This window comes from Pempheris klunzingeri, chromosome 23, assembly GCF_042242105.1.
Source record: "Pempheris klunzingeri isolate RE-2024b chromosome 23, fPemKlu1.hap1, whole genome shotgun sequence".
Classification (NCBI taxonomy): domain Eukaryota; kingdom Metazoa; phylum Chordata; class Actinopteri; order Acropomatiformes; family Pempheridae; genus Pempheris; species Pempheris klunzingeri.
The window spans coordinates 6,588,565-6,605,441 of NC_092034.1; the positions used below are offsets into that span (position 1 = coordinate 6,588,565).

General features: G+C 41.5%; 2 protein-coding genes across 2 annotated transcripts in view; one reads left to right on the forward strand and one right to left on the reverse strand.

Annotated features, from left to right (window-relative positions):
• The window catches only part of smim20 (small integral membrane protein 20), a 90,762-nt gene that overhangs the window by 32,767 nt on the left and 41,118 nt on the right, over nucleotides 1-16,877 (forward strand). The gene's annotated exons all lie outside the window — the stretch shown is intronic.
• Nucleotides 8,800-15,574, reverse strand: tnfsf12 (TNF superfamily member 12). Its single transcript, XM_070854854.1, has 6 exons — nucleotides 14,987-15,574; nucleotides 13,462-13,543; nucleotides 11,630-11,686; nucleotides 11,457-11,480; nucleotides 11,232-11,359; nucleotides 8,800-9,737 (listed from the first exon to the last, which is right to left on the reverse strand). Exons 1-6 carry the CDS (start codon nucleotides 15,158-15,160, stop codon nucleotides 9,462-9,464), a joined length of 741 nt encoding a protein of 246 aa, XP_070710955.1. The 5' UTR covers nucleotides 15,161-15,574; the 3' UTR covers nucleotides 8,800-9,461.

Consider the following 16,877-nt stretch of genomic DNA (forward strand, 5'->3'; position numbering starts at 1 on the left):
GGGTGAATTTGGCAGCAGGGTGAAATGCACGATGTTGGACGTCATTGAACTCCTGTTTTATCTCCACTGCTTCTTTACCTGGTTACTGGTGGAAACAACGAATGTGGTTGAATGTTGCTGCATCAGTTTATAGTGCAGCCAAACAAACTCATCTTATTTCAATAAAGACGTGGGTGAATAGTAAAACTGATCTGAAAAAATGCTGAAAATGGCCATGTCTTGTATTGAAGACACATTTTTGATGATCACTTGCAGTCACAGCTAGTGTCTGTGAGAAATACATTGCGTTTCAGGGTGCTTAACAACATAGGCCACCCAGTGTTTTGCTAGTTGAAGGCCTTTAATGTAAAGTAATGTCATCAATATTAGATTATAGTTAGGTTTAAGAGAGGGGACAGGGACAGGGATCAGTGAGGCTGATATCAATTAGATGAAATTAGAAACCGTCACACTGGATTACGAGCCACGTCGTTGCTTGTGAATCCCTCGTGTCATCGTTGTAATGCAGCGTAGGAGTGGTGGACCCCGCCACTAACAACGAGAACTACTCCTAAGGAAGTAATTCCTGAATGTGAATACTTTGAATGGCTATAACTCGAAAATTTACGAGCCATAAATAGAATCAAAAGCTGGCTTTGATTTCACAAAAATTTTGACACTTGTAACTTAATATGAGTTGTTAGAACATCTGATGAAACGATACTGGTGTATTTAGTTAGTTTAGTAAATACGTGCATAACAAACATTTTCGATAAAGATCTTTTGAATTTGTTTTTTAACAGTTGTGATTTAGACACTGTGTGTACTGAACTGGTCAGCACTCTCTGGTGGACAAAGTGTGTAATGGTGATATCGTTTCTAAATTACCTCAAATGCATCTTTGGCAGGTCAGTACTGCAATTTCTTGCTGTTATATTGGCTGACTTATCGGTCAGGCTCTATTGTTTGTCTTCTTCCCGTCCAGAACACTCTGGCTTTTTTCCATCTCTTTCTTTTTTATCATCTCTCTCTTCCACGTTTCTGTCTTCGGCTTCTGCATCTTTTTTTCTCCATGCACCCTTAATTCCTCTTGCTCTTTCACCCAGTCTTTACCTCGATTTGTTTTGCTTCTTATCAGATTTAGTCTGCCCCCCCCCCCAAACATTCACATACACACTCACTAACTCTGTCTCCTCTTTTTCTTCATCCCCTGTGTTGGCCTCCACTGGCGAAATGCCATACGTTTTCCCATAAGTGGTCCCCCCTCTGGTTCTTGATGTGCACACACACGCACACTCAAACACACATACAGTCACAGCCCCCCCCCAAAAACGTCTTCGGCTCAATACACTCCTTATCACATCTTTGATCTGCACAGGGGTGTTATGACAGTTTATCTTTACCCGTGGCGCAAGTGAGAGAAGTACGCTGTTGATCTATTCTTGGCTTTGTTTTGAAAGGAGCGCTAAACTCTCCGTTCCACTCCCCGAGCAGATTCATGATAGCGCACAAATGTGGGAAGCACAGATCCCTTTGCTGTCCAGCTGTGCAGTCGTGGAGAAAGAAACTTACTTTCATGCATGTGTGCGCTCGTTTGTCTGTGACCTCATTTGCCTGCGTGTGTTTGTGCGTGCGAGTGAATGAGCGTGTTTACTCATTGCTGGCCTCACTCTCTCCAGGTTAACAGTTATGCATTCTGGGGTTTTATCATTATTGTAAACATGAAACTGTGTAAGTAATATGATATATTGACGTACTGTATTATGCAAGTTTGCTCATTAAAAAGATTATTATCAAGTAAGCCTGGATGCAGTTTGTTTGCTTATTCATGGCAAAGCAATTATTTTAAAGGTGTCACTTGTTTTTTTTTTAGTATATTTTTGATAATTGTGATACTTTGGTTACATTATGATAAACAAACAAGACCGGCACTGTTGGCGGGCTCCCTTTCAGTACCAAGAATGTTTTTATGACTAAAGCAAAAAAAAAAAACTATGGCTATATTTCCCATAAACTTTGCCTCATATAGCAAAAGAGGATGTTACGACTTCTTGTGCCGTTTCTTTGGTACACTACAAAAGAAAGAACCAAAAAACACCCAGACTTTGAACTTTGTCCAGTTAAGAAGAAATTGTGCGTCAGTTTCTCCAAGTTAAAAAAAAGAAATTGTCATTGTTGTTTTTTTTATTTCAATATAGATAGATAGATAAATACCCAGATTATGAGTGCGAACGTGACGAAAAACAGCTTTCTACCTCTCTGTAATGGCCTGATTTACTGTAATTACACTATTGCCTATGAAATTAACATGGTAATGATTTATTGGTGTTAAAATGGCAAAACATTCGGCAGTACCATTAATAACATGAAACAATGAATCTGCATTAACAAGCGCTTAAGAAAGGCGATTTGCATTTGTAGTCGGGCCTTGATGTTCCCACATTTTTCACTAAAAAATTTCCAGATGTCATTTCAGTAATTGTTCGGACTTTTTTTGTGCATGAACCGTGCTTCAAAGAGAATTTTCTGTTTTCAGTCTGTGCAAGAAAACATTGAGAAGTTACAGATCTGAACTCAAACTTTGGTGTCTCTCTCTCTCTCTCTCTCTCTCTCTCTCTCTCTCTCTCTCTCTCTCTCTCTCTCTCTCTCTCTCTCTCTCTCTCTCTCTCTCTCTCTCCCCCGTAGTGTTGAATGGGCCTCCCATGTCTGTAAAGAAGGAGCGGGAAGCAGAGCTGCTAGTCAACAGGCGGGAGCAGCGCAGCGGAGAGGTCATCTGTATCGACGACTAGACTACACACACACACACACACACACACACACACACACACACACACACACTCTGAAAACCCATCTGCTGCAAAGATATCTTCAGTTTCACTCCAAGAAAGTTTAGTCTCTCTCTTCTGACTGGTACTCCCTGAAAAACTCACACACGCAGTACATTCATGCATATGTGCACGTACTGTCCACGGACACACTCACACACACACACACACACACACACACACACACACACACACACAGACACCCCTGCAGTACATACAGTCCATATTGTCTCATAACTTCTTGTGACCTTTTCTTGTCTGCCTCAAACCATTATACTCCTCATAAGCGGCCTCCTCACACAGGCCTCCTTTTCCTCTTGGGATGCTTCTAACCTCATCTACACACACAGATGGACATACACACACACACACACACACTCACACACTCACACACAACGCTCAACCCACCTCAATCCTAGAAACCTTTAGATCTCTCAATAGACCATGTAACCTTCCTCCTCCTCCTCCTCCTCGCCTGGTCCTTAAACTCTCGACAGGAAGCTGCATGTGAAACTAAAATCATTTCTTCCGCCGCACTCCATCCCCTGAAGCATGCTCTAATCACAATAATGCTGACTCATGGAAAGGAGAAAAAAAAATGGTATCAAGCTGTGCCTACAGTCATTTTAATACTGTTTCTAATTCTCCCAGAGAGGCCGAACCTCTGATTTCTCAGTCCGAGCAGCTCCAAGCACAGCTCCAGCTTTTTGTTTTGCTTCCTTCAATGGTACAGGTGCAGATAAACACGCAGCAAGGTATAATATGATAATTATATTCAGGACTTGTTTGACCATATTAAGTATTTGCCGCCATCCCATCCCGCTTCCCTTCTTCTAGTTTATGTACAGAGCTTTTAGGTATTTTGGGGGTTTGTTCCATGAAAATCCGGCGGTGACGCTATTTTTCAGAAACCTATGAATGTTTATAACCTTTCATAAGCAAGTCAGTGTTATTAAAACCTATCGATCACCCTGAACACTCCTCTTGACGCCCCCCTCCTTCCCTCTCCTCCCTTCGCCTCTCTCAATCAATCTTTTTTCCTGTTTTTTTGTTTTGTTTCCAAGTTTCTATTTCTTTCTACAAAATCCTGTGATATACTTTGCATATTTAAACAGCTCATTCGTGTTCTCTTGTGTTTTTACTCTCGCGATTATGAGTATCGTTGTCGTCGATGTTGCCGTTGTTCTCGCTGTTGCTATTTGAGAAAGAGCTTCTACCAAAAGAGACATTTTTTTTGTAACTATGAAAAACGATACAGTACGTGCGACACACAATGCACCTCTTTGCCATGGTTGTCCTATAATTGCAAGAGAACGCAAACGAAGAAGTTGAGCTAACTTCAGAGGTAGATATATTACAAGAAAACTCTTTTTTTCTTGGTTGCGTTTTAGATTTGGGGCTTGCAAATGACATATACATATATAGAAAATAGGCCATATGTAACCCTAAATGCTTCTCTGAGCAAAAAGAAAATGTATACTATCCAACCCCAGCAAAAATGCAAGGTTATTATCTGGAAAATCAGAGGCTGGATATCCACTTTATATACCGCATCATTAAAAAACGCCTTAATTAACATAGCTGAACAAATGTAAAGTCATCAAACTGAATTAAGAACCTGATGTCAACCTGTAAATCCTAGTCAGAGTCTGCTTTAAGTTAAAAATAAAAAAGATAGCTACCGTAGGAGTTAATTTATCCCATAAATCCCGGACATTTTACACCGATCTTCCCAGGAAATAGTCAGTGTCCATTTTACAAATTATGTTTTGCAACCCCTTAACTAAAACGTTGCGTCAAAAACAAGCACTTAGTTCTTTTTCCACTTTTACTTTGTCCTCTCTCCAGACTTTTGTGTTCATTTCTGGGTATCTTGTGTCACTGTGTATGTAGTGGTGCCAATCAAATGATGAGTGGCAGTGAAACATGTCGATGATGACGCATCCCCTTTTGTTTTCTTTCTTTATTTTTTTTTGTTTGTAATAAAACTGAATGAAATGATAAAGAGCACCATGTGTTTATATTTTATACACACACTGTCGTTCTTTTTTTTTTAGCCATGCTAGTAGGTTGGCTCAGGTTTGTCCACCATGTTGGTCCAAACTGTGATATCTCAGCAACTATTAAACAGATTGACATCTTGGACAAACATTCATGGTTCCCAGATGATGAGTCCTCCTGACTTCGGTGACCCCCTGACTTTTTTCTTTACCGCCAGGGTTTGTGGATTTGATTGAAATATCTGAACGACTTTTAGATGGATTGTCATGAAATTTGCTTCAGATATTCAAGGTCCCCAGAGGATAAGTTCTATAAACTTTAGTGAACCCCTGACCTGTCATCTAGCTCCAGAGTTACATATGTATATATAGTACCTATATAATATATGATATAATATAATCCTCACTGTAAATATGACTTTTATGACTAACTATATATATTTGACTCAACAGCAGACACAGTGACCATTATGGAAAATGCTAAACTACATTCTTAACAGTAGCACATGTGAAAGACTAGTTATACCAGTTAAAACGCAATAAATGACTGCTAATAATAGCCTCTTTAAGTTATACCACATCAAGTGAGGGTGTACTACTGTTTATGATTTTGACTTTTCACCTGATTTTCAAGTTTTTCCAAGTAACATAGTGTTGGAATATCTTAAAATATACCTTTAGTTGTCGCCTTTTGATTTGTGAAAATACCACCCAATATAAATGTATGCATAATGCTTAATTTCACGCCTTTACGTTTAATGGCACTTAACTAATGCAAAGGCAGACTGAGAGGGTCCACTTTTGTCCAGAAATGATGGAATGAAATGCTCTCTGTCCCACTGTGTGCCTATATTTCAACTTAACATGAAAACCTGAACAGGTTCTAGAAATACACTGTAAATTGTGATACTAAAAAAAACCAGTTTGAATCACAGCTCTGATAGAAAAAACGCTTTCTCTGTTTAGCTGTGGTGGATCAGTGAAGGTAAATAAAACGTAACCTCTAACTGAACAAACAGAGAACCGTCTTCAGAGGCAAGAAGCTGTCGTCATTCTGCTCTGACGGCTGTGGATGCTGCGTAGAGGCAGGAAGTTGTCGATGTGGGCGGCTGTGACAACGTTGCAGTGATTCAGTGTCTCCTCTATCACACTTTCTTCTGTCTCCCACACACACACACACACACACACAGGATCAACCTTGAAGAGCAGATGGTTAGTGATTCATGATGACTAAAGGTGAGGAGTCATCCTGCTCTTTTATTCAGAACAGATTGATGCTACACAGCTCACTATTTACTGTTATCTCAGCTTTATGATTCCTAGTGGAAGAGTTTGGAGATTAGGTCAACTCCCATTAACTGCGCACTGACAGGCTCATTATAGATAAAATATTGACCGTCTCGGGTGAATGCTCCTCTGTACTGTACGTTACATTTATGTTCAAACAGCTCCATGTTTTTATGTGGGGAAACTGGCAGGCAGTGCTTTAGTTTCACTGCAGAATGTATTTAAATTACAAAATATAGGAAGTTTTACATAAATACGGGTGAACGTGTCATTAATTCACCCAAATTATGAATCGTTTTTGCAATATTAGAGCTATAATGATTTTTTTTATTCCAACGAATAAACTTTACACTTGCAGTCTTGAGGGATTCTGGAATAAAACCTTATTCAAGTAGGGCAGGATCATGCAATTTAACTTTTATATCCCAATATATTGTTAAATTCATCCCAATAACAATAAATATAATGAACTTAAGTATATGATATTTGTTACATGTCTGAATTAAGTGGCAATAAATCTAACGGGATCACATGAGAAAAACTTGAGTTGACTTGTGATGCTGACAAGAATGATGAGAGTGAACAGGTAAGCTGCTTGCAGTAAAACCAATACAGTTAGCTTAAAGATGCTAAAATGCTCTGTAGAACTGAAAACTGCTATTGACGAGTGGCGCTTTAAATGTAGACCTATTGTACATACAGTCCAAATTTGACAGCTTACTACTTTACATTTTCTGCTCACCTTCAAATTCATTTTAGGAGAGACGTGATCTGTTTTTCTAGGGGTTTTAAAAATAAAAGTCTAATTTTTCAAAAACAACAAAAAAAAAAGTTTATTCAACATTTATGGTGAGTGAGTTGAGAAGAAATTGCATTGCATACATCATCATTTTACAGAGAACTTCAGAAGACTTCACAAGATTTTCCGAGGTGGTAATAAACTTTGACATTTAGAAAAATAGGAATCGAGGCAGGGAAGTGTGTAAAACTGTGTGTGTGTGTGTGTGTGTGTGTGTGTGTGTGTGTGTGTGTGTGTGTGTGTGTGTGTGTGTGTGTGTGTGTGTGTGTGTGTGTGTGTGTGTGTGTGTGTGTGTGTGTGTGTGTGTGTGTGTGTGTGTGTGTGGACAAGGCATGTTTTTCCTCAAAGACCTTCAGCTATGTGGTTCAGGTTCAGATTCAGGAAGTGAAAATTTAGATGGCTGCTGGTGTGTGTGTGTATGTGTGTGTGTGTATGTGTGTGTGTGCAGTCTGATTGGTGCTGACAGGGAAATATGAGGTGCACGGGGATGGCGGTGGCAGTGGGGGGGGGGACACAAGAGACACAAAAGGGAAGAGGAAAACGATGAGAAAATCAAACAGGATATAACGTCTACACCTCAAAATCTGACATTTTTCCATTTGAGAACATAAATGTTTGGCTCCAATTAAAAACACTACGTTCGCTGCAGTAAAGTGCTGAGGAGAAACCAATGCGGTCCGTCCACAAAAACTACTTATAAACAAGAGTGGGAGTGCTGAACCCACTGCTAGAAATACACACTGTTTGTATTGTAGCGAGGAATATTACAGAAAGCAGCAGCATATGAGAGAATGGAAGGAGTTTCATTTCTGAAAAATATAAAAATAAAGAAGCGACAGTCGCACAAACGTGACTGAAGAACGTATGAGAACCAAAATCAAGAGCTTAATGTGACAAACTTCCTGAATCAGAAACCCAAACTTTGTGGTAATTGTCTGCTTATCAAGATGTGTGTATAACCCACATCTGCTCCATTGAGAATAAATAGCAGAGTCACTTCCCAGACTCATGGGAGCAAGTTGGCTCTTTTCCATGTTATTTCAGAGCTGTGCTTTGGTTGGGACAAATACTGCTGACTTTGAGAAACTAATTAAATTGTGAGTCGCGGAAGGGCAAAAAACACAAAATATACTCTATCATTCTAAATTCGTAGCTATATTAATGGTACGGCTCTACAGATGGAAATGTCAATTTGCAACTTTGGTCCACAGTGAAATATCTCAACATCCATTTGAGGAATTGACATAACATTTGGTGGCTCTAGTGCTATAATACGGTCAAATTTTGTTATTTGTCCAGTACTTTTATGACCAAATACCTGTAAACACAATAACAATCCCATCAGCCCTACATTGTGTTAAGTGCTAATTAACAAAATTTGAGCATGCTATCATGCTAAGATAAGATGGCAAACATGGTGAACATTACACCTGCTAAACATCAGCACGTCAACATGCTGATGTATGCCTCACAGAGCTGCTAGCGTGGACGTAGAGTAAATTATTTGTGCTTTCCCATGGGCTTACATGAAGACTGCTCTTAATACTATAGCTTTGGATGCACGAGGGCCTCTCCAGCACTACTTAATGACTGACTCTTGGCAGCTAAATGGCAAAACAAACAATTATCTGATGATTTACGAGACAACTTGGAAGTGATGGTTATTATGTCATCAAACGGATAACAAAGGCAGAACAGAGAGACGAAGCTATATTTAAACCCATACTTGCCCCTACTTGCACCTACTTTCCAGCAGTAAAACCTATACTAAAAATACCATAGAATCTAATTTAACCTCAGAAAAGACCACTAATTCACATCCATCTTATGTAAAATGTTCCCCTTTCTTTGCCAACTCCTAACTTGATATGCACATATGTAAAAAAAAAAAAAAAGTATACACAAAGCATTCACACTCAGACACACATTGCATTGTAAAGATCATAAAATCAGTATAAACAAGAATTGCTTGATTCATTAAATTTCACAAACACACACACACAGACGCTGCATTGTATAAAATACCATTGACAACTCATGTACTGTAGGCTGTTTATAGTGTCGATCTGATGCTTGCAGACGTGCTCTCAGCTTCTCGAGGCACCGGTGATATAAAAGTGGAAGGTGCATGCACAGCTTTACTGTCAGTCTTATAAAGAGAGTGTAAGCACAATTTATTACATGATACGAAGGCTAAGATGAACATCCAAGTATTTTTTCTTTTTATATGAAGCCCTTTATCTACAGAACAGCTTTCAACACATCTGTTCTCTCGGCAGACATTCATCGAGGCATTTCGTCCACTTCGGCTCTTGGTTTTAATCCAGAAGTCTGTGTTTTGCGTTCCAAAACAGCACGGCTGTCCAGAGAAAAATTCCACAACAACTTCCACAAATGTCAGGCCTGTCTTTCAAATTAACATCTTTGGGAAGAAGCTATGGCATGATGTGATGCTCCGACTGCTTATTACTGTTTTACCATGTAGAGAAAAAAAAAAAAAAAAAATCTCATCCATATAAAAACAAGCGTTGTCGTTTTCAGATGAGTTTGTGTAGGAAGGGATTCCAAGCTTCAGTTGACTTTAAAGATGCTGAAGATGTGAGGCGATGCTGAAGGATTGCCCACAGTGTGGAGTCTGAAGGACGAGCCCGTGATGGCCTGCAGCTCCGTGCCTTTGTCCAGTCGCAGCAGGCCGGACACCTGGCAGGGCTTCAGGAAGTGGAAAGGGTGCGGCCCGGCGGAGGGGGTCGTCCCGTAACCCTCCATGCACTGCAGCTTCTGAGGCCTCAGGCCGCTGGTCACCACATCCAGCTTCACATACTGAGACTGCTGCTCATTGAACAACACCTAAGGAGACAGACAGGATGATCTACATCTCACGAAAATAACAGCGGAGACACTAGGAGAGCTTGTTTCTACTCAGATGAAAACTAACCAGACTGCCTCATTTCCAAAGTCCCACAATTGTAATTCTTTCTTTTTTTTCTTTTTGGATAGATTTTCTCCAGACCTTCTGTCAAGTTGACAAGACCAAAGTCTGGCTACATGAGATTAGCCGAAACTTGATATCCACCTCTCCAAAAAACATGATATGTACCAGTGCAGTGTGACTGATGTTCGTGCAAAAATAAACGCAAACCCTAAAGTGGGGCTGCATCCAAAGTCCCTGCTGCTGCACTCTAGTTGCAGATATGAAATCGATCCGAGGTTTCTTCACCGCTTCGCCTCAGGAAGTAAGGAAGCCAAATTTAGGTGCAAAGTCTTCTTCTCTATTTCCTAAAATTCTGAATGACTTGTAACCAAATTAAAACCACATGCCCCGTAAAAGATGCTTGTTGATGTTTCCAAAACCAGTGAGTTTTGATAGCAATGCTTCTGTCAATACCAATCACCTTCATATGAAAGTGTTTTAACACAAAATCCCTTTTTCCATGTGAAAAAATGGCCTCATTTTGAATCAGTGTTTTGCTTTTTCTTAACATGATCATTTATAATTTGCAAAGCTACTGATTTCACTAAGAGTCCCTGACCAGAGACACATTTTGGTCAATATCTAGTCGTTTTTAAACAAAATATTACTTTCAAAATGGACACTGAGTCACTTCATCCTTAAGTTACCAAAACAGCAACTATTTTCCAAAATCCATCTTCTAAATTGTAAAGATACTGTATGATGATATTAATCTCTAATCAATTTGGTCATTTAAAGCTGTATTAATTACTATGTTTATTTTTTGGCCACTTGAGGGCAGCAGAACAAGCTGTAAACCACACTGACATGTTGCCGCCTCATAACATTATTGTGTCAAACACGCAGACAACATGGCTCTTGGAAACAAAATGGCAAAACAAACAATTATCTGATGACTTAAAAGACAACATTAGCACTCCTTTAGAGTCGTATTTTTGGCCACCTGGTGAATTTATGTCCAATGTTCATTCTACTTTTATCACTGTTTTGGTCTCCACCAACTCCTTGGTTAAATATCTGGCTCTTTATCTCCGCTGTGCTCACCAGCTAGCTGCTTACTTTGTCTGTTAGCTGGTTTGGTGCTGGGCAGGCAGTGTACGTTGGGTTTATAGAGCTTTTCTTGGTGAAAACTGCTACTTATGGACACTGAGAGCTGTGAGTGAAGCAAAAAAAACTAAAGTTGCTATCCTGAAAACCAAAACGAACTGAAAGATGCTAAAATATTCTGTGGAACTGAGTGAAACTGTAAAGTGTGCTCTTTGGGTTTGTTCATTTGATCCTTTGTTTATAAAAAATAGAAAATACTTCAGCTTTAAGGTGAAGTGAAGTTCAACACTGTTAATAAACTACAACTCGTAGCACAAACTCACCTGGCAGAACAGGAAGTAGACGCCCGCTTTCTCCACAGTGAAGGTGCCTTGTTCCTTGTTGTACCTCACCGCTTTGCTCATATTCAACGTCCTCTCTTCCCAACCCTTTATCACACCACCCTCTCCCACTGACACACACACACACACACACATATCCAAGATTAATCACCACATAGACAAAAGTCTCACAGATTATCCTCCATCCTTCATCTTTATGACTCTTACCTTGCTGAGAGGAGACTTTGGTTACTGGTGGAAAGTAAAAGAGACATTGAAAGAGAAAGAAAAGGGAAAGTCAATTAAGATTTTATGAGTGCAATCGTATAGGGGTATATGATTGAAACCACTTCAGCAGATGCTACGCGAGACGGCTATAAGGGATCTGCCAAGCCACTTACTCTCAAAATGAGACGCCGCTTTCTTTCCATTTCCATTCCTCCCTCGCACCGTCCCCCCTTCGGAAGGCAAGGAGAGACAGAATGAGTTTGAATGGCAGAGAAAATGCGCCTGTGGTTTTTTTGATAAAACAATCACTCCCATCTGTATCTGTCTAATAACATGGTGTGTTAATTTGCAGCCATTTAGATTCAACCCGGCTTGTTTTAACGGGGTTAGCAGATGGGCAAAGGATTTCCTTTCACGTGCTTCAATATATTTCCTCAAACTGTTATTTTCAGTCAGAAGCGTGTGCCTCTATTTTTTTTTTTTTTTCCTGTGGGGGCTAATCTTAGTGCCAGCTGGTCGCAGTCATCTAGAAAATACAGAATACAGAGAAAAAAGAGGATGGAGTGAAGGAGGATGGAGAGCGTGTGTGTGTGTGTGTGTGTGTGTGTGTGTGTGTGTGTGTGTGTGTGTGTGTGGAGCGGGGGGGGTGGCAGAAAAAGACAAGATAGAGAGGGGGAGAAAGTGAGTGAGAAAGCATTAAATGTAGCCTGAGAGACGAAGCTAACGACGTTAAATAAGAGAAATGAAGTGCCGGAAAAAGAGAGTCAAAGAGGTCTTTGGCTGCTCTGTGACCCAACGGAGTCGATTAAGAACAGAGTGAAGCAACAGCTACGGCCCCTGCTCGAACAAATACAATAAATAAAACACAACACTAAAAGGCCAGTGCTGCAGAAGGCCTGCTCTTGTTACTCACTAAAGGTTTATTTTAACTTTGCAATCGGGCCTATGGGGAGTGATTTCAAACACAGATACAACTCAAATACTGCATGTATGAACTGTGAAATACATACTTTATGTTTTGAGTCGGAGCAGCCAAACATCGGGCCCCCACCATCGTACAGGAATATTAAGCCCCTGCTAAAATAACTCACAGGTGGGTGACCCTGTAGATTTTGGATTTGCTATGGGCGAGCATAAAGCCCTCAGGCTGGCCAGAGTTTCCTGACTTAAGCTGTCAGTCATCAGGAGAGAACATAACAGCAGTGTCCTGCTGAAACGCTGCACGGCGGTGGTCAACTTTTCACAAACTGGAAAAAGCTGTTTTGGCTCTCTTTCTCAAATGACAGCCATGGATTTCTGAACACTGTTTCATGCATTTTGGAAGACAGAGTCAGATATCAGTTACTAAAGGAAAAGAAAGCTCATATCTGCAGGGTATCAATATAGAGATTTTGGCGAAACGCGCAGCTCTCTAAACGAATCCTTTTGTCAAATTTGGATGTTCGTCCCTCAACGGACGTTCAGTGTAGGAGCATTTGAAGGATCGCTCTCGCACAAAATGTGAATAATCAAGCTATCCCGTGATGGTGACGCAAGCAGAGGCTATAAATACTACAATGATAGGTCATCAAATATCACCGCTTTCACAACAAATCATAGCTGTGTCAGTCGTGTGCTCTGGAGGGGGGAGGTGGGAGAAAAATCAATTTCATTGCCCAAAAGCGTGCAACAAGGCCTCGCTCCCGCGCCAGCTGGTTTTCTGGGCTTCGAGGCCGCTCCGGTCAGACCTGTAATTTCTGAAACAGTCATCCAGCTGCCTACTTTTTCCTGTGTCAACTTTTAGCAGCGGGTAGTGCCTGCGGGCCGCTAGACCTGACCAAAGCGGCATGTGGGCCAAGACTGGCCAGCGCTTGTGTTAAATGTCCTTCCCAAAAAAACAACAGAGCGAAGTTTGTAAGTATTGTGTCTGTGGTGATTTGGGCAGCTAAAAAGCACAAAACTTCTATATGTTGGTGGTGTTGAAGTCAAGAAAAAGCAGCTGTGGAAGACTTTTGATTTGCAGTACCATCTCTCTTCACTCTTTGCCCCACCAGCAGCTCTCTCTTCTCCAGAATGAGCTGAACAATGGCCTTCCTCTGTGTATTAACCTGTTGAAAGACAGAAAAAAAAAAAAGACGCTATTAACAAATGTGCAATACGTTTATTATGACTTTTATCTGGCACAGATCCACCGCAGCCACAGACGGCCTCTTCCAGCCAGCCAGCCACATAAACAGGCTCGTCTTTTCCAGTACCCTGCCCCTGCTGCTGTGCTAGCTTTAGAATAGGTCTACCACTTCCTCAGAGACTGGTTGCGACACCTAATGCATGTTTTTAGTGCTTTGCATTCCTCACGTGTCTTTACTCCCTTTCTGAGAAAGAAATGAATTTTGTCAAGCCAGCAAAGTTTTAATTCCTTGGCGGGGGGCCCACTGAATGACCGAAGGAGGGCTATATGAAGTAAGAGGAGAAGTGGCACAGGGAATTTAAAGTATGTTTAAATTTACTGCTACTGTGGAAATGGAGGCAGTGAGTTGCTCTTCCCTCTCCAGACGTTCACTCGCTGGCTCTCATCAGGAGTTGGCCAACGGTCAAATGGACAGAACGGGGCCCCTTGGGAAAAGCTCCAGCATCAACACTCCACGTGTCCAATTTTGGGGTGTTTGTGTGTGTGTGCTTGTGTGTGTATGTGTGTGTGTGTGTGTGTGCAGGTCTGTCAACATGACACACAGCCAACCTGTCCTCCTGATCTCAAATCCAGTGCAACCTGGTTTTGTAAATACTGTGAACTTGAAACCAGAAGAATTTCCATCAGCTCCTTTTGGCTGCTTTTAGAGAAATAATTTGCCTTGTGATGCAACCTCATGCTGGAGTCTAACATTTGCTGCAAGTGCAAGAAGCTTCTAAACTGAACTTTGCACGGGAGCGCGCAGAATATAAGACTGATCTCTGCAAATTCAAACTCCAGTAAGCTGATACACCACCCTGACCTGTGCATGAGAAGTGGCTGTGCATGTTGCAGATAATTCTCACTTGCCACATTTTATCATTCCTGTTTCATGCCTGGAGCCTCTGTGCAGTCAGTTGAAGTGCTCACATGCCAAATAGTTGAGGCTTTCCAGTAAATTGAGATAAAACTGGAGCACAACTGGCACCAGAGTAATTAAACATGGCGGGGGGAGCACAGAGAGAGAGAGAGAGAGAGAGGAGGGGGGGTTGGACACAAAAATAAGCAGTAACTCTGCACGACTTGACTGCACTTATTGGTAAGCAATAAAAGTGCCAAGCAGAGAAATGGAGCAATATAATAGAGGACGTGCAAAGGTGGGGGGGGGGGAGAGAAGGGGTGGGAGAAGTGTGGAATTGCATTTTTCCATATACCCCCCGCGAAGATTCCCGTAACCGCAGCCACAAAAGAAGTTACATAACAAACACTTGAAGGTCTGCAATAGTTGCAGTCATTATTAGTGTTGGTACAAACGTGCGTGCTGTTAAGAGAGAGGGGGGGGGGTGTTTGCAGGTTTGACTGTTATTCTAAGTGTGATACAGACCTGCTCCATTCGGTCCTGCAGGATCTTAAAGGACTGAGACAGGTCCCGCGTCTGTCGCCAGGTCCACGCCGTAAAGAGCGCGCTGCACGCGGCCAGAGACAGAGCCACCAGGGCCAGAGAAGCCCAGACGACCCGCAGCTTGCGCACTCGCCTCCTCTGCAGAATCCGATGCATGTTGGTGCAGACTGCGCTGCTACTCACCGCCGCAGACCATCCGAAATCCCCACTTCAACTTCATTCCAGCTGAGCGTGAAGTCCCTCCAAATGCATTTCTGTCCAAATGTCCATTTTGGTGAGAAATGCGCGCAAGTGGACAGCCTACAACTAACACCCGCTGCTTTGTCAGATCTTTCTGTTTGATTGTCGGTTTATCTGACAGATGAGGGGTTTTAAAGCAAGAAAACAAACGATCCTTCCTTCATCTCAGCCACCATCCTCCGTGTGTGCAGGCCGCCTCCAAACACGAGAAAACTGTGCAACTTGCGCACATCAACTGTTGCATCCTTCTCCTTGTGATTCGTTGACTCAGCTCTCTTGTCTTCCCTTTAAACAGCGTGCTGGGGGGTCACTCTATTAGACAGACAGACAGACAGACTGAGCGCACACACACACACACACACACAAACGCACGCACGCACACGCACGCGCGCGCGACACGCCGACTTGGCGGTGAACTTTGCGTGCGCCCCCAACGGAGCCCTGATGGTGTGATAGCAGCGTGCATCCGCCGTAAAAACCAACGAGGTGAGCGCAAGAAAAACATTCGAAGCGCATCGGGACTTCCTCTCCTTCTCAAATCACTTTCATCAACTTGCATGCCTTGAAAATATGCGCCATTCACGCGTGTAACAGTTCCGCCTGTGGCCACGCGGTGGCTGTAGTGTCTAGGTGAAGCCGAGGGCCCACCAGCCTGTTGTGGTGAGGATGATGAGCTTACTGTGCATCCACAGCTGAGCCAAACACTCCCAATGGCCAATTACATAAAGAAAATCTCCTAAATAAGATCAATGAGGAAATGAACCTTAGCAGTAAGAATTAGATCATTTAATTCAAATTTTTTTTTTATTGTTTTAGGAGCCAAATTATAAACATTTCAAAGTCACACTACAAAATTAAACTGGACAATAGTGGCTTCAAGGTCATGTGCTTTCTCTAAAACAGTGTTTCCCAACCCAAGAGTGCCTCCCTCTCAGGTTGTTTCATTTGAATACTTTTTAGAAGTCAGCAGAGGTAAAGGTTTGCAATATTTAACAAGAACTGGAGGATGATTTAGTGAAAAATCTGAAAAATAAGGATGTTTCCTTTTTTCTTATCTCCTAGCTCAGACCTGTGATCCCTTGTGGGTGTAAATTACAGAGGACCTACTATACCTGAAGCTCATGTACAGCAGGAGGGGTGAAACAAATATCATGTGCCATTAACAGAAGTATCATGTTATTGCTGAAAATAAAAAAGGAAATACAAGCTTTACTCTTCCTTTTTATAGCAGCGCACAAAACTACAGGTACACTGTGGATTTCTAAGTTTACCAGCAAAATTCACTGTGTGCATCCCTGAGGCCTCAAAAAAGCTGATTTCTGGAAGAATTTGAAACTTTACTTACTTTATTTTAATGTTAACTTACTATATACATCATATTCTACATTATGTACTACATAGATAGCATGTATACTGAAGCTCTATCTTATTTTAACACTTTATTGGGATTTAAGGGACAGTTGGTGTCAGTAGGCCCCCTGTAGGTCAAAATGTATAGTTTCCCCATCAGTAGGCAGAATTTAGTCCCTAACCTTCATACTATATATATATATATTTATTCCAAATGTGAATTCTTTTAGTTTTTTAAGCCTCTGGGAAAACTGATGAGGCCACTATTAGCTAATTAAAATGG

Bases quoted from the DNA above. Each gene is read 5' to 3' on its own strand.
- tnfsf12 (XM_070854854.1), bottom strand. From the start codon at position 15,160: ATGCATCGGATTCTGCAGAGGAGGCGAGTGCGCAAGCTGCGGGTCGTC. The intron at 11,687-13,461 runs GTACTGCAAATC...TGCCTTCCGAAG, and splicing joins GCAAAGAGTGAAGAGAGATG to GGGGGACGGTGCGAGGGAGG. The intron at 11,481-11,629 runs GTAAGTGGCTTG...ACTTTCCACCAG, and splicing joins AGCGGCGTCTCATTTTGAGA to TAACCAAAGTCTCCTCTCAG.